The sequence below is a fragment of the Emys orbicularis genome, chromosome 3, assembly GCF_028017835.1.
Source record: "Emys orbicularis isolate rEmyOrb1 chromosome 3, rEmyOrb1.hap1, whole genome shotgun sequence".
In the NCBI taxonomy this organism is placed as follows: Eukaryota; Metazoa; Chordata; order Testudines; family Emydidae; genus Emys; species Emys orbicularis.
Genome location: NC_088685.1, coordinates 41,230,601 through 41,249,243, shown reverse-complemented (window position 1 = coordinate 41,249,243; position 18,643 = coordinate 41,230,601). Strand labels below are relative to the sequence as shown.

General features: G+C 39.4%; 1 protein-coding gene across 1 annotated transcript in view; it reads right to left on the bottom strand.

Annotated features, from left to right (window-relative positions):
* SH3YL1 (SH3 and SYLF domain containing 1) overlaps positions 1-18,643 on the bottom strand; it is an 83,901-nt gene that overhangs the window by 26,439 nt on the left and 38,819 nt on the right. Inside the window, exons 6-9 of the mRNA XM_065401390.1 lie at positions 10,522-10,650; positions 6,685-6,847; positions 5,747-5,819; positions 4,848-4,904 (exon numbers count right to left, since the gene is read on the bottom strand). Of these exons, the coding sequence (XP_065257462.1) occupies positions 4,848-4,904; positions 5,747-5,819; positions 6,685-6,847; positions 10,522-10,650 (422 nt within the window). The remainder of the gene's footprint in view (positions 1-4,847; positions 4,905-5,746; positions 5,820-6,684; positions 6,848-10,521; positions 10,651-18,643) is intronic.

Genomic DNA, 18,643 nt, shown 5'->3' with positions numbered 1-18,643 from the left:
GCATGAGAACCCCAGCGTGATACATGTGAGATCCTGCTCTGTTATCCTTTCCCTTGTGTGTTTCTTTCTGTGCCCCACTATCTTTCTCCTGTCCTATCTCTTGGCTTTTCGCCAACATCAGCCCTATACACACCTCCTGAGGTTCAGTGCCAGTGGTAAAATTAAAGTGGCCTTGTCTTCACTGTGTGTTTAGCTCAGGATCGCTCATACGCATTAAAAACAGCTTTTTTTAGCTGTAAAGAGAAGCCCTAAGGGAGCTGAAGAAACCCTTCAGATGTTGTTTGTGCAGTTGTAATAAAAAAGCTAGTGTGTGAAGGAAGATTGGAAGCACTGGTAGGTCTCTCATAAGCTCAGGAAGACAGCTGGGGTGTCAAGCTGGAACACAAAGAAACTGAAAAATCTTCTCTCTACAAATCTCTGCTTCTAGTAGGGCAAGGAGGCACATATGGATGTTTGGTCAGTTGGCCTACGTGCAACTACAAGATCTCTTTTTTGGTCTTATCTCAATTATCTCCAAAGTACTCTACCCTCATGGGGTGGAATAGGGTGTTAACATTTGAGGATGTGAATCAGAAACACCAAACTTCCCATATTATGCCAAATGCTTCCAAAACGCAAACAGACTAAGGAGGAAGTTAATGGTCTCATCATATGAGCTGTAATTGACCATCATTTTTGTTTCCTAGCTACCTGGTAGAATAAGACATGCTACTTTATGAGAGGAGGTATAGGTTCTTTTGCAAGATGGCAAACAAGTAGGAAGACAAACAAACAAAAAAGGTAATATGTAACATTTTTCAAGAAGAACATATTTGTTAAAAACTAAAAGATAGCAATTCAAAGCTTCTTTTTGAAAAGTCAGATTAAAATCAGTGACTTTTTCCAGTAGAGGGAGAACTGGTTTCTGCCAACCACAATAGTATTTGCTAGGACAGAGAATTTCAAAGGACTCTAAGGGAGTTGTATGGCCAAATTCATGAGATTCCTTTGATAATACCAGCCTATTTAGTTAATAATGGTACTACTGTGATGTTTTATGTTCAGAGTTGTAATAATTCCTTGTGATTTACAACAGTTTAAAGAAACAGGCATTAAAATCTGTAATATTTCCCATTTCTGATAACCTTTAAAATCTTCCTTTGGAAACACCATTTACACTTTAGTGTATTAATCTAAGAATTACTCTTAACAGAACTGAGCTGTATAAAAACGCAGTCTGCTCTGCTTGCATATGAATCAAGTATCACAATATCAGTTTAGAGACACAGGTTTTTAATTTAATATTCTGTCTTGGACTTGAAACAGGTTATATTACTTTACTCATCAAGATAACTCAGAAGGTCTCCATAGTAGATAATTAAAAATGTCTCAAACACAAATCAAATTCTTCTTTCATGTAACATAATAGAAGTATAAAATGTTTCAACTCTTCTGTTACCTTTGTCTTTTTTTTTTTTTGCAATTAATCCCTTCCTACCGATGACAATGAACATACTGTTGCTATATGCTAAGGTACAGTATTCCTGCAATAACGTTTACTATCACATCATAAAATCTAAAACATGGCTTCTAGAGGATTCATTTTATTTCTGCTTCTATGTGTTGTCTACAAATTATTGTAGTTTTCTTCACTGGCAACAAAAGAGATTTATGTTAAATGTTGAAACCATATAATATTACTTAAGGACCTGAATAATACAACAACAGGCCTTAACCCTGCAATGGTGACTGGGTAGCACAGGCCCCTGCTCCCAGGTGGGGTCCTGCTTAAATCAATCTTGGTACTACACATAAGTACAGGGGTCTGTGCTAAAAGACCACATTGTAGGATCTGGGCCTTAGTCTTAGCAGCAACCAATTTTCTTGTGCCACTTATCTCTTTACTACGAGAATAAGATATCAGCATTTTAGAGCTAAATGACAGAAAATATCTACAGTTTTCAGAGCTGCATAATACCTATAAGGGTGAAGATATCCCCTTGATGGCAGGACTGCTATCCAAGGAAAACTGGCCTGCAGAGTAGGGGCTTGTCTACACTGGCAGTTTCTGTGCAGTAAAGCAGCTTTTTGCACTCAAACTGCAGACGTGTACACGCTGCCAAGCCAATTTGTGCGCAGAAACTCCTCAGTTGCAGCGCTGGGGAAAAAAAACTACCTCCACGAGAGTTGTAAGGCTATTTGCACAGAGGCTCCAGCGCTCTATTTCCAGTGTAGACACTTGATTGCTTTCTGCACTGTAATTGGGCTTCAAAGCTGTCCCATAATGACTGAAGTGACCGCTCTGCTCATTGTTTTGAATTCGGCTGCCCTGGAGACATGCGCCCCTCCCCTTTCAAAGCACCATTGTGTGCTGTGCTAATCTGCTATGGAACACAAAGCAAACTGTTAATGTAGAATGTTCACGCTGTTGAATATAGAGGCAGGGGTGTGTGTGTGTGTGTGTGTGTGTGTGTGTGTGTGTGTGTGTGTGTGAGTGAGTGAGTGAGTGAGTGAGTGAGAGAGAGAGAGAGAGAGAGAGACTGCTGTGCAGAGAGCCCAGGGAGGAGGCGGGGGCTGATGTCGAGGTTTCCCCCTCCCCCAGCACTGGTTGCTTCCTGCCGCTGATTGAACTTACAAGACAGCATGCTGACACACTCTCTGTCCCCCAAAACACACTGTATCGAGGGCAGGAGAGAGACACACACACACTCCCTGCCACACACTCTCCCCTACCACACTTCAGTTGAAAAGCAGCTGGCAATGTAGTAGGATGCCCATGGAACAATGGGATTGGGAAACCTGCATCGTGTGACGCTGTGCCTGCCCCATGAGGCATTGCAAACCCTTCCCAAAGCACCCTGCGGCCAGTTGCACAGTGGGATAGCTACCACAGTGCACTGCTGCCTTTGCCGTTGCAAGGGCTGCTAATGTGGATGTGCTCCAGCGTCACAAGGAGCACAGTGTGGACACGCAACAGTGGTTTAATTCCAGCGTTTTAATAAAAGTGGTATAATTTGTGGCACAGAAACTTGCCAGTGTAGACATACCCTAAGACAAAATATCACCTATCCCCAACTCCCTCTCCCCTTCAGAAGAGGCAGAACTGAAAGTTCTATTTTAGCAGCCTGACTGTGAAAAATGTTTGTCAAGTCCCAATGTTTCTAAAAAGGTTAGAGAATGCGTGATGTTTCTGTGGGTTTCCAGAAACCAGATATTACAGAAAAAGTTGAATTTTCCTATCTTTTTTCCATCTCTGTCTCTTTCCCTGTGTGCATTTGTCTCATTTGGTCTTCAGAAGTAGGACTGGAGATTGCCAATGAAACCTGACACCTATCTCCTAAATTGAACACTTTTCCCCAACAAGTATATGTATTACTACCAGAAATTACAAGGAATAGCTTTTCCTTTTAAGAAAACTACAAACAGAGAGGGTCCAGGTGAAGGAATAAGGAAGGTGGTTAAAATGAAGATTAAATATTTTTAAGTATTATAAGTTTTAACTTTTTTTCTCTTTTTGTGTGTTTAAAAATGCATCGTGTTCATTTATTAATGATTTGTGCACGTGAGATACATATAATTGGGATATTGATCAGGACCTTGAGGCTAAATTCAATCATACTTAGTGGATGTTGCGAACACCACAACTAATGTAACTGGATCATTGTGGATATTTTTACTTGTCATTTTTTAAACTGAAAACACATTGAAACATTTTGGTGAAAGATTTTAATTTTTGTTAAGCATTGTGTGTGTGAGACAATGTGTATGTTTATGCAGTGCCAAGGTTTTGGGTCTGATCCTAGCACTGACCAACACTTACTGTCTGTATAAAACTTAGTGGTTGACAAGCAGGTAATGTATTTTATAGATCAAAAAGTCTATCCAATTTATTTGAGGAAAATATTATATTTCGCTGCCTTGCAAAATAGTTTGTGGACCTTATAAGTGGTTTCAGGGGATCAACACAAACTTGCTTTTTCCATCGGAAGGGTGAGACATACTTGGGGAAACAAAAGCCACGTGGGCTTAAACATTCTCTAAGTGAATTTACCACTTTGTCGATAGGGTTCTGCCAGGTGCAGAACAAAGGTTAAACTGTTTGGGCTTCAAAATTAGTTCTAATGATCTGTGATGCCATGCTCTCACAGTACAAACTCCATAAACTACAAGTGGTGCTGGGTGCAACAGAATCATAAATGAGTTAGGCATGAAAATGAGCCAGGCCCTTGTTTTGACCTCAAAAAACTTGACAGTCCAGACCACAGCACAAGTGATCTCTGTGTTACACCAAAAAGCAGATTTATAATCTCAAACCACTGCATAATCCTATGAAAGGATGTAAATGCAATGGCAAACTAACCTTATGATGGTAATCAGATTTGACCATTGTGGGTGTTTGTTTATATAAAACAGGATTTACACTACTTTGTGCACAGAGGAGAGAGGGTAGACTTGGACACAGGTTGTTATGTCATAGTGATCTCTTTTGCCTCATTAAGGTGGTATCATCAAATATAGTCTGACTATTTATAGGACTGGACATGTATATTGAATGGGGAAAAAGGATTTTTGAAATGTAAGAAGTTAGGCCACAAGGAGACAGAAAGGAAGGTGAGATTCACCTGCTGTCTGAGTAAAAAGCCAGGGAACAAGATAAAGGTAGATGTTTATAAAACATTTCTAAAACATAAAAAAACAGAAGGGAATCTTGATTTGTTTAACTCATGGGATGTGTCTGGATAATAAAGACGACAAGGTGATGCAAGCACAGAATTTTTTTAAAAAGTATGTTTTCCAAAATATCCCCATGCCGTCTCACACCCATTGCATGTGGCCTTTATAAAATAAATTCGAAGTGTAGTACTTACCCTCAGTGGCATGGTAATTGGGAAGTTCAGGATAAAGTTTGTGTGGATTTTTTACATCTGCAGGAAAATGTAAATAATTAATTTATATAACATATCAATATAGGTCAATTTACTTTGTTTTCTGTTCTTGTAATATATGTTCAGTATCCACAAATTATTGTAGTTAGCCAAGAAGGAGTGGTGGAGAGCAGAAATAGCTATTTACTGAATTAGGACTGAGGGATGGAAATCTTGATTCATCTCTTTCCCAACAGAATAGGAAAGGAGCTGCAGGAAAAAAAAATAGTATCAGCAGGAGCGTCACATACCCTACTTGCTGTGTGGCAGAAGGAAGACTAAAATAGAGTAAGGAATTAAGACACTATCCTAGTGAAAGATTCATCTACCTATTTGAAGAGGATGATGAAAAGAGGCAGCCCATTGGGCCCAGACCAGAAGAGATTAACTTCCTCCTAAAAGTCAGCAGTTTTTACAAGAAAACAGTCCCCTTAAATAGGAAAAAAATCCATCATACAAAGTGGACCATTATGTACCCAATTAATTTTAATGTCCCTTCTGAGCTATTACATACGTGACTGTAAAACTGTCACTAATTTCTATATTCAGCTGTCATCTACAATATGTAGTAATAAAACAACCAGCCATTTTGTAGTGTTTGTTTAGTAAACATTTAGTTGCATTTAGAGACTAGATAAAAACCATAAAAATGTCACCCATTATCTTTCATGAATCTATCCCAAAATACTTCCACTTTTTGACAAATCAAGCTGTTATAGAGAAGTTACCAGCTCACACAAGAAAAGGGGATTGAATAGCATAAAAACATCATACTCATAGTATTTCTAATACTCTTCTTTCACATATAGCGACAATTTCATGTTATCAAAACATTTTCATACCTGCTGGTGCAGCACACACAGGTGGCTTACGTGACTGTGGCCTTGACGATGGTTTAACAGGTGGATCATTAGCCTAAAATAAATAATTTAAAAAACAGCAAAATCTCACCTCACTAGCAAGTACAGGTTAATATAACTGAAGGCCTGAGGATAATCCAGAAGAAATTAAGAAGAACCCATCAGATATTGCCTCTTGATGTCATTACATTTCAAACTGTAAAACTAAAGACGAATTTCGATATAGCCGCATAATAATTCACCACAAAGTTATATGTGTAAATGAAAAATGTTATTGCTTGATGTTTTAACACAAAGGTGGAAAATAAATTATATATATTGTAGTCTCTCTCAGTAGCATCAGCTGTTACGTCTAGAGAGATAACGTTGCCTAGACATTGATAATGTCTTGTCCCATAATCCTCAGCATCTTTTCAGTGATTAAATATGATGGCCCAATCCAAGAGTTGTAATTTTTGATGGGAAACAGAAGGAGCAGATAAACAGCTAAAAACCCTGATTTGTTCCAAATATTCTTAAGAATGAACATTTTTCTTGAAGATCAAGCTGCAGCTAAAAAGAATATTTTGAATAAACTTTTCTGATTCTAGTGCGTCAAATACAGATATGCCTCTCTAAGCTGGTTGCCTTCTTGGAAACAATGTAATGAAGAATTATATAATTAGATTGGAGTATGCAAAACTTAAGGTAATAGTAATGTTCTTCTATGGAGGAGGTTCCCATGGCAATACTGAACAGTGCACTTGAGTGAATACAGTATACCCAAAAAAGACACCCTATCCTTCCATCAGTCAGCACTCAACATATCCAATGACTTCAATGTGAGTGCCATCCACACAGCAATATTAGGATTGGATTCAATTGTAGATGAAAGGATTTAGCAACAGAGAGAGCCAATATGGAAAAAAATGTGTGCAAACCTTCCTTTGTTCCCTTGCTGCTTTTCTTGCATTGTTTTTCTGCTCCTCATTTTCATATTGTTCAGTAAAGGAATCCAGAATTTCATGCAGATCTTCTGATTGAGTAAGACGAGGTACATCACCAAATAAAATGGCACTAGCTCGAATATCTTGACCATAAAATCTAGCACAAAAAATTATATCAGTTGCTTTAATCATCATCATCTCAGCTATACTTCTAGTTTAACCTACAGTTTAAAAGACTCCCTATGTACTGTGCCATTTCGACATGTTGTATAAATAACATTTACTTGATTTCTTAAACTGATTACTCACGAAGGAATGGCAGAAGTTGTTCTATGCTCAATATAAACTGAGAACAATAAAGTACAGGGAACAGGGGAACTTGTTTCCCTTTATTATTACTTCCGCTTAATTTTCACCAATATTTTGCTGCAGCTCATTTTCTATAGAAAAGCATGGTGGTGTGCAAAAAATGGAAAATCAGGATTTTTTGTGTGCACACTATCAGATGTCAGCTGCAGGATCACCTGCTGCATTGAAAGTCAGTATTAAACAAGAAAAGAGAACAGTGGTTTCACAGAAAACAGTTATAGCTTAAAGGGCTTTTAATGTGGCCTTTTTAATATCAACCACAATAACTCTGGGTGACCATAGAAAACAGGTGGTACCAACTTGCTAAAACTCTTGCTATATTGTGATTACAGATTTTATTTATTTATTTAAAGAGTCCTTTTGTATTAGAGCAAGAAGGGAAACTGGACTCTTGGTAATGTTCAACAGTATCCGTTTTCACAAATATGCCATAAACATTTCAGTGGATGTGTTATTTGTTTCTAATAGGGTTACCATATTTCCACAAGCAAAAAAGAGGACACTGGGGGGGGGAGGAGCCCCGCTCTAGCCCCGCCCCTGCCCCGCCCATCCACTCCCTCCCACTTTCCACCCCCTGATTGCCCCCCTCAGAACCCACAACCCCCCCCCCGCTCCTTGTCCCCTGACTACCCCCTCCTGGGACCCCTGCCACTAACTGCCCCCTAGGACCCCACCCCCTATCTAAGCTGCCCTGCTTCTTGACTGTCCCCTCCTGAGAACCCCCTACGACCCTACCTGTCCCCTGACTGCCCCGACCCTTATCCACACCCCCACCCCATATTCACACCCCCGCCCCCAGACAGACCCCCAGGGACTCCCATGCCCTATCCAACTGCTCCCTGCCCCCTGACAGGACCCCCAGAACTCCTGACCCATCCAACCCCCTCTGCTACCTGCCTGCCTCGACCCCTCTCCACACCCCTGCCCCCCTGACAGCCCCCCCAGAACCCCAGACCCATCTAACCCCCCCAGCTCCCTGTCCCTGACTGTCCCAACCCCTCTCCACACCCCTGCCCCCTGACAGACCCCCAGAACCCCCGACCTATCTAACCCCCCCGCTCCCTGTCCCTGACTGTCCCAACCCCTCTCCACACCCCTGCCCCCCTGACAGCCCCCCCAGAACCCCAGACCCATCTAACTCCCCCTGCTCCCTGTCCCTGACTGTCCCAACCCCTCTCCACACCCCTGCCCCCCTGACAGCCCCCCCAGAACCCCAGACCCGCGGGAAGCAGGGGAGGGGGAGGAGCAGGTGGGCGGAGCGTTCAGGGGAAGAGAGGAGGGGGAAGACAGCTGCGGGGCCGGACAGCGTGGTAAGGCTGCAGGGGATGGGGGGAGCCGGGAAGGGGCTTTGGGTGCCCAGCGGCGCTTGGCCGCCGCTTTTCTGTCTATAAATAGCCGACCGGGGGGAAATCCCGGACATTTTTAGATTTTTAAAAATCCCCCCCGGACAGCTATTTATAGACCGAAAAGCCGGACATGTCCGGGGAAATCCGGACATATGGTAGCCCTAGTTTCTAAGCACATACAATTAGCTACTCACTGAGTGGCCTAATTCACAGACTTAGACTCCTTGAGTGGCCTAGTTCACAGGGTACACGAACCTTTAGGACCCACCCACTAGCATGGTCTGCTGTGTGTGCATCTTGCTTTCTGGCTTTGCCTCGGCTGTACAAGGGGAGAACCTGCTTGCAGGTTAATTAATGCCTTTGCTACTGCTCAGCTTAAAATTGGTACAATACATTTGGGATTTTTAAAAACCTTTACTCTTATAAAGAGCAATACTAGGATGGGAGATTTTTAGAAAAAGGAGACATATTCAATTACAAATTTTAATTGTCTCCAACTCAGACTGGTTTTATTTTAATGTAATTTTCAACCAAGTGTTCTGACTCAAACAAGATTTCAAACCTGTCAGAATACAGCATGGAAAACCTCATTTCTTTGCATTTTAGTGTATCTTTGGAACCATGTGTTAAAGTAAATGTATAATTTTCTTGGGAGGAGGGATGAAAAATAAAGTCTTTTGGAAAGATTTTAGTTTTATCATATTATCTATGTATAATTTTGATTTTACAATATTGCTATCATTTTATAAAGCACCTGACAATACAGTTAAAAAGAACAGGAGTACTTGTGGCACCTTAGATACTAACAAAAGTCTCTAAGGTGCCACAAGTACTCCTGTTCTTTTTACGGATACAAACTAACACGGCTGCTACTATGAATAAAGTTAAAGAAATCTGGTATGTGTATGTTTACAACAATGGCACTAGAATGGAAAAGAATTTTAAGATTTAGAAAACTGGACCTAAATCTCCCATCAATTTTGACAGTTTTGATAGCTACGGGTAAAACAAAACAAAACAAAACAAAAAAGTAAGAAGCAGCTCTTGAACATCTTTAGTTGGGCTCTAAACCACAATCCCTAATTTATTTTTTAAAAGGACATTGAACCAGATATCTGCCATTCCCTGCCAAATCTAATACCTCAGAAGTTCAAAAACTTGTTTTAATGGGAAAAAAAAGACATAAATAACTCACATCGCAAATAAACTTTTGGCATGGTGCAGTGGAATAAATGTTCATATGGAGGCAATATAATTCCAATACTCAAATTCCACCATTAATGCTTTTGGAGATACCATGGGCCAAATTTTGCTTTGGATAATCACCTGCAATTTCTACTGAAATCATTCCAAGGAAAGAATTTGTTCCACTATACCAGGGGTGGGCAACCTGCGGCCCATCAGGGTAATCTGATTGCAGGCAGCGAGACATTTTGCTGATGTTGACCATTGGCAGGCACGGTCCCACGCAGCTCCCAGTGGCCGTGGTGCACCGTTCCTAGTCAATGGGAGCTGCGGGAAGTGGCGGGCCAGCGCAATCAGATTACTCTGATGGGCCGCATGTGGCCCACAGGCAACAGGTTGCCTGCCACTGCACTATACCAATATATATCAAATATTCACCTTTCTATTAACCCTGTAAATACAGTAGACATTTTAAGTATCTGAACAATTAATTACCTTACCCTGATTTGTTTATAAATTAGGGCACTGGTTGTGAACACAACACAACCAAAAGTAGTACATCAGAGCATATCAATTCTACAAAGTTCACTATAAGATTTATTTTGAAAATTTTCCTAAAGATCCATCCCACTAAAATTCCAGTGTAACCCATTGGATGATACAGTACAAAATATGGAAGAAACACACATGAACAATATAGATTAAATCTCAGGAAAAACTTCCTAACTGTAAGAACAGTAGGACAATGGAACAGACTGCCTCGGGAGGTTGTGGAAGCTTCTTCACTGGAGGTTTTCACAAGGAGGCTGCATAGCCATCTGTCTTGGACAATTTAGACACAACAAATCCCCCATCTTGGCAGGCAATTAGACTAGATGACCCTTGCGATCCCTTCTAACTCTATGATTCTATGATTTTGAAACAGACTTACTTGCGATTAGTTTCTTTCCTTTCAATTAAACATGTTCCTTCTAAAGATACCCCTGCAAACAACCCTCGCGATTTGCAGTATGTATAGACAGCAGCCGAGCTTCGTACGGCAACATCACCTTCTAAATTTCTGCAAAAAAGAAAAAAGTTTGCATGGCTCTTATCAACATGCTATTGTAACATGAACAGCAATTGACAATTGCTCATTCTAAATTTTACAATTCGCTGGCACGATGATCAAATTATTTCTGACAATCTGCATTACTTATTGTCCGATTACTTTGCTTCTTTTTTTGCTACAACTGAACAAATGCATTCCTTGCTTATTTTCCACATCTGGATTTTGAGACGGAGTAAAAAGTAAAAGTGCACTATGGGTCAGAAGTACCATGCATAGGGAAATAAAACAGTAATTAAATTATCCAGTCACTTAGACAATGAAATAAAGAGCCATTTTGGAAATGTGATAAAATTGTACAGAAAGATGGCCATTTTCCTTTTAAAAATATAGATTTGCAGATTTAAGCTGCAGCCACGTGTTCACCTGTAATTTAAGTATTTTTTACCTATAGGTTGTAAATAGCCTTTACTTCATGTCTATCTGTTCCTTTTCCCTCTGATCAATCCTATTATTTCCATTGAAGATTTTTAAAAAAAAGTAAGCCAATGCAATATAAATTTAAATTGATGTGTTTTTAAAATATTGTCAGACAACTCAATGCCTTATACTACTTCTATTTTAAAGATAAAATAGCTATTTTCCATATATACATTGTTTGAACTGCAGTTTTCTAGAACACTGATCTTTAGACTGTTGGCATACAACATTGGTATCAATTTTCTTTTGCTATGCTGGGAAGCAGAGCAGTAAGCAGGAATTTTGTTTTGCAAGGGAGTACATAGATACATAGGAATGCCATACTGTCTCTGGTCCAAGGTCCATCTAATCCAGTATCCTGTCTCCAGCAGTGGCCAGTACCAGATGCTTCAGCGGAAGGTGTAAAAACCCTGCAACAGGCAAATCTGGAATAATCTGCCCCCCAAATTAGGTCTCAACTGAGTCTCTAATATTTAAAAATCACTTAAGCCCTGAGGCATGAGGTTTAAAATCTCTTCCCAAAAATTTGCTAACATTAATAAGGCAACTCTGGATATTCTTGATATCCATTAAAAATATCCAATTCTTTTTGAATTGGATTAAGTTTTTGACTTGAACAACTTTGTAAAGCCATGATTTCCACAGTTTAATTACATGTCAATGTATGAAAAAAACTTACCAGTTTTGAATTTCTCACCTTTTAATTTTATTGAATATCCCTTTGTTTTTGTGTAATCAGACAAGTTAAGCAAAAAATCCTGCTCTATCTTCTCTCTACCATTCATTATTTTATATACTTCTACTATGTTCCCTCTTATTCACCTCCTTTCTAAGGTAAGCAAACTAGTGTTTTAAGTCTCTCTTCCTATGAGAGCTCTTTTTATGCCCTTGATCATTCTTGTTGCTCTTTTCTGAACCCCTCTAGTTCTGTAGTATCCTTTTTGAGATGGGGTGATCAGTACAGTAAACAGTATTTCAGGTGACGTGGCATTAGAATATTCTCTGTATTATTCATCATCCCATTCCCCATACGACCAAGCATCTTGTTTGCTTTTCAGACCACAGCTGCACATTAAGCAGAGGTCTTCACTGAGCTGTCAACAATGATGCCCATGTTCCTTTCCTGGATTGATACAGTTAATTCAGAACTCTGTTAATGTGTATGAGTAGTTTAGATTTTCTCCTTCAATATTTATTACATTGTATTTATCAACATTACATTATTTATTATTTGTATTATTGTAGCACTTAGCAGCCCCAGTCATGGACCAGGACCCCACTGTACCAGGCCCTGTATAAGCAGAACAAAAAGATCCCTGCCCCAAGAGATTTACAATCTATGCATAAGACAAGAGACAACAGGTGGATACAAACAGATGGACAGAGGAGTACAAGGAGACAAAATAACATTGGTCAGCATGGGACAGGGTTGCAGTCTCATTTGTTTGTACAAACTTTAGCTATTTGCTCTTTGAAATCCATTTTGGCCTTCCAATTTCCCCATGTATTTACTGCCTGCTATAATTTATGCTCCTGTATATTAACCTTACTAGGGTCAGATTTCCAGATTTTGAAGGATTTCTGTTTGAAGAGATTCTCAAACCTTGCAATGAAGTCACATTAGTTTAAACTCCTTGCCTTACACTGTCTTTTAGTTCAACAGCATGCATGTCTTCTGAGTGCTTGTCCTCACTTTAGAGTTAGCTCAAGGTATAGCTCAAGTTTCCCCCCCTAACATGACTCTCATCCACACAAAAATATCTCTAGCTCAAGTTAGGTGGTGGTTTAAACTTGAGCTAGCTGCTCTGTCAGGAGGTGAGGGTTGAAGCTCGCATGCTGCTCAAGCTAGTAACACAATGGCAATGCAGCAGTTGAAGTCACAACAACTCATCAGGTGTTAGTCCATTCCCTCTGCTAATCTAGTCATTTTGTGTAGCTAAAGTGTGTTGTTTCAGAAGGCAACTCTGCAAGTGTGATGGCATGTAAAGTACAGACACTGAACACCCAGCTAGCGTGGGTATAAATATCAGTGTTGATGGTGAGGCATGACTTATGGAGGTAGAGCAGAGTGCCCTACACATGTAAATACCCAGGATATATACCCTACATGTTCTCTACATGTCCATGCAGTGCCTCTCATGTCTACACTGCTCTTTTTATTGGTGAAACAGCAGGGAAAGGAGGAACTCAGGTGAACAAACTTGATCTAACTGTTGTAGTGAAGATAAGCTGAGACTCTTATTGTGTTTTTAGTACCATCCATGCCACCTCTAGGAACTTTACTTCCTTTACTTTTAGGTTTAGGGCCTTTTTGACTAACATTCTCATTTCATTTCAATCTTCCTGTGATAGGTTGGGTCAGAGAAACCCCCTTGGGACCGACACCTGATGTGCTGGGACTACCTCTGAGCCTGTTTTCCCTGGCAACTTGGGACTTCAGTACCCTGTCTTGTTCAGCCAGGCATGCTTGCCTGCTGCAAACACAGATCCAAGCCTGAACCATGTCCCCTACAAGCTGCAGGCTTAACTGAAAACAGCTTAAGAAGTGCTCCTGTCTCCAGCACCCAGATACCCAACTCCCAATGGGGTCCAAACCCCAAATAAATCTGCTTTACTCTGTATAAAGCTTATACAGGGTAAACTCATAAATTGTCCGCCCTCTATAACACTGATAGAGAGACGTACACAGTTGTTTGCTCCCCCAGGAATTAATTACTTACTCTGGGTCAATTAATAAGCAAAAAGTGATTTTATAAAAAGTAGGATTTCAGTGGTTCCAAGTAACAACAGACAGAACAAAGTAAGTTACCAAGCAAAATAAAACAAAAACACGCAAGTCTAAGCCGAATACATTAAGAAACTGATTTCAGATAAAATCTCACTCTCAAAGATGTTCCAATAAGCTTCTTTCACAGACTAGACTCCTTTCTAGTCTGGGACCAATCCTTTCCCCTGGTACAGTCCTTGTTCCAGCTCAGGTGATAGCTAGGGGATTTCTCATGATTGCAGCCCCTTTGTTCTGTTCCACTCCCTATATAGCTTTGGCACAAGTCGGGAATCTTTTGTCTCTCTGGGTTCCCACCCCTCCTTCTAAATGGAAAAGAACCTGATTTAAGATGGATTGCAGTACCAGGTGACATGGTCACATGTCCTGGGAGACCCCAAGCCTTCATTCTTCCTGGCCTGACTCACAGGAAGGCTTGCAAGTAAACAGAGCTATTTACAACCAATTGTCCTAGTTGATGGGAGCCATCAAGATTCCAAACCACCATTAATGGCCCACACTTTGCATAATTACAATAGGACCTCAGAGTTACATTTCATATTTCTAGTTTCAGATAAAAGAATGATACTTTGATACAAATTGGATGCCCACACTCAGTAGATTATAAGCTTTGTAATGATTCCTTACAACAGATCTTTTGCATGAAGCATATTCCATTTACATTATACAGTATTCACACCCATTAGCATGTTTTCAAAAATCATATGGAATGAAACGTCACACTTTGGATGCTGAACCTAATTTTGTCATGGTCATTATAGCTCAGTGGCTCAGCTAATGTCACTTCTTGCATTAGCTCCTGTGTATTACTTACGATTAAGTCAAAAATTGCTCTTCTTGCATGTTCGAGAAGTAGTTGTTTCAAGAAACAATTACCTAAAGCGTTCAGACATTTTCTCTCAACTTTGTCCTGTTGTGTCATTTTATATGGGGATCATTGAAAATCCTCCATTACCATACTTTTGTTAGATTTTGGCTGCCTCATTGATCTTACTCAACATTCTGCACACTCTGTTTCATTCTTGATCCCGAGACTGGTAGTATAGCCCTATTAATATACACAATCTTTCATTTTGGGATTTGTATCCATTCTACTGGGTGGTTCTCTCCATTCAGAATTTTCATCTGGCTAAATTAAATGGAATCCTTTAGAAACAGTGCTACTATCCTACCTCTACAGCCTAGTCTAGCTTTCCAGTATAGTTTGTAACCAGGTATTATTGTATTCCATTGTTTTTTTGTTTGTTTTTGTCATTTCACCAAGGATCAATAATGTCTATTACATAAAGGTCCTACTACATTGCAAGGCATTCTAGTTCACCTATTTCTGATTTTAAACTTCTTTAATTTGTATATTGTAGATGCCTTTGTGTTACAGACTAAAAAGAGTAATTCCAAAGAATCTCTCCACTAAAGCAAATATAGCCTATGTCATGGCACTAAATGGGCAGATAACAGCAGTGCCAATCCAAAGAATTAAAAAATCATAAAATTTAAGTCTAGCTTTCCCACAAATGAATTTAGCTTAAAATATCATGAGACTTTACAAGTTATGATTTGGGGGTCTTTTTATTTGCCTTCTGGTTTTTAAGCCCTCAGAGTTCATGATTTCGAGCTTTTCTTTGCAACCATGAGGGCTATTTTGTCTTTAAAATGAAGGACAAAATTCTCATGTATACATGATTCCAGGAGCAGGAACTTTATGATTCCCCCCACCCCCACCCCGCAGAAAATATTATGAGACTTGTGTTAAAACCCTTGGAAACACTGTAATACATTTTAGAAACACACAGAAAAAAACAAAAACCCTTGCTAACCACTCCCAGCTTCTGGCAAACAGAGGCTAGAGACACTCAGAGCTTGGTGTTGCATCCCTGCCCATCCAGGCTAACACCTATTGATGGACCTATCCTCCATTAACTTATCTAGTTCTTTTTCGACAATGTTGTGTGATGAAGTACTTCCTTTTGTTTGTTTTAAACCTCCTACCTACTAATTTCATTTGGTGACCCCTAGTTCTTGTGTTATGTGAAGGAGTAAATAACATTTCCTTATTCACTTTCTCTACACCAGTCAAGATTTTATATGCATTTATTATATCCCCCCCTTCGTCATTTCTTTTCCAAGCTGAAAAGTCCAAGTCCTTTTAATCTCTGCTCATACAGAAGCTGTTCCATACCCCTAAACATTTTTGTTGCCCTTCTCTGCACCTTTTCCAATTCCAATATATCTTTTTTGAGATGAGGCGACGACATCTGCATGCAGTATTCAAGATGTGGGCGTACCATGAATTTATATAGAGGCATTATGATACTTTTTGTCTGATTATCTATCCCTTTCTTAGTGGTTCCTAACATTTTGTTAGTTTTTACTGCCACTGCACATTGAGTGGATGTTTTCAGAGAACAATCCACAGTGACTCCAAGATCTCTTTCTTGAGTGGGAACAGGTAATTTAGAACCCATCATTTTGTATGTACAGTTGGGATTACGTTTTTCAATGCGCATTACTTTGTATTTATCAACATTAAATTTCATCTGCCATTTTGCTGCCCAGTCACCCAGTTTTGTAAGGTCCCTTTGTAACTCTTGACAGTCTGTTTTGGACTTAACTAGTTTGAGTAACTTTGCAAAATTTGCCACTTTTCCAGATCATTTATCAATATGTTGAATAGCATTGGTCCTAATACAGACTCCTAGTACAGACCCCTGGAGGACACCATTATTTACCTCTCCACATTCTGTCTTGATGCCCTGTTTGTTTCTCCCACAATCATTTTCATATTTTTCTAATGCTGTCATCTCAAATGGAACAGCTCTTCCTGAGCTGGTCTACTAAGCCTCCTCATTGAAATCCATCTTTAAAACTGACTTCTGCTATTATGTTCAGAAGAAGGGTATCAGATTTATTTATTTTTAAAGAAAACTGCCCTGCCAGATTCTGTGCCATAACCTATAACTGGCCAAAACCAGGGTATGACCAACTAGAGGGTGTAGTCAGATATCACGTATGGAATTATTCTAAGCATATGGCAGAACCAAGGGCAAAGCAAGAGTTCTAAGTTTTTACTGCAACTAAGTGCACTACTCTTAAATGTCAGAAGTGAAAAGTTGTAATGCCGGACTTCAAAGGGAGGTCTCACTTTGGTCTCCAATATAGATGCTCACAAAAAGTCAGTGTACCAAGATATTTTTCTTATTGCAAAGTATTTCTTTGATATTCATATTTATTAAACCTACACAAGAAGTTATTCAGTCAGCCATGTGTACACATGCCTTTCCTAAATAACCACATATGCTTTTTCCTGGGACCCTAGTCTTTTCTCCTCTATCCAAACCCTGAGCATTCTGCTATTGTTCCTTTATCACAGCATATGCATAAATAATCCAAGCTATCTAGGGCAGCGAGGTACCTAATACATCTCTAAGCAATGTAAAATAATAAGTAGGAGATTGAATGCTATGTGTTCCTATACATATTAAGAGTACTTCTGGTAAAGGGATGGAATGGCACCCTATCTAGTTCCTCGAGTAAAGGAAAGAATACATTACATGCAGAAACTCAGTTTTGCATGAGATCTTGGTATGCAACCACTGCTGCAACCCCAAGACTTGTGTTTGTTCATTCCTTGGAGTTATTAGGAGGCTCAGGATGGAAGTAAGAAGACTTCAGAATGAACAGGTAGGAGCTGGCAAAATATAAAGTTAGTCTTTAAGTTACATTACAGTATGACATTTATAACCATAAAAAAACATAACCCTCATCTGTTATCAAAATATGAATTGCATTCTGATTTAACAACCTAGCCATGGGGAAAATCTAACATGCTACAGAACATATTTATGATTAATATTAATTGCTAAATCCAGTAAACAAACAAGGAAATAGCAAAATCAAACAAGGAAATGGCAAAATATTCCCCATATTAACCTCTGGTATGAAGAGAGTCTCATTTAATATTTGGAATAAAAAATGTGATGTTGTTTAAAAGGACACTTAAAATAGTTGTTTCCATTATAAAAAGTGCTCTGTAACAGGCTTTTAAAGATCCCCCAAAAAACTCTATTATCCTTTCCCTTTGGTAAATTCTTTTCATTCTTATACTGCAAAATAAAATACAACTGATTTTAAAAATACAACTTACTGTATACAATGACTTGCTATAATAAATCTTTTTGTATCAGCATCATCACTTCATGCCAGTACAGCTCCAGGAACATTGTATTATGTATTAATTTCATACTGAAATGTGTATCATACAACCTCTGCGTAGAGATGTTTAAAAAAAAAAAAAAAGGTCAGAAAATGTTTTTTTCCCTGGAAAAAATTGACTTTCGTGAAATATTTGAGTGAAAACCAAAAAATTTTTTATGTGGAAATGTTGCAGTGGTGTCTCATGGGAGCTGTAGTTCAGGTGCCTTATACTCTCATTCTCTTCTATAGGTTGGGTTCCCTGGCTGGACTCCAACTCTCATGATGCACCACTCTCTCCCCTCTTTGGGGGGTGGTGCATCATGGGAGTCTCAAGGCTGTGGTGCATTATGAGAAATGACATCCAGCTGTGGAACCTGGCCCAAAGAGGAGAATGGGGACCTGACGCAACAGAACTGCAACTTCCATGAGGCAGCAAAGCATAACTGAATCAAAGTTTTTTAGTTTGGCCCCAATTTTTTTTCTTCACTTTATGGTTATTTGGTTTTCTGACCAAAAATCTGTGGTAAGCAGACACTTTTCACAAAG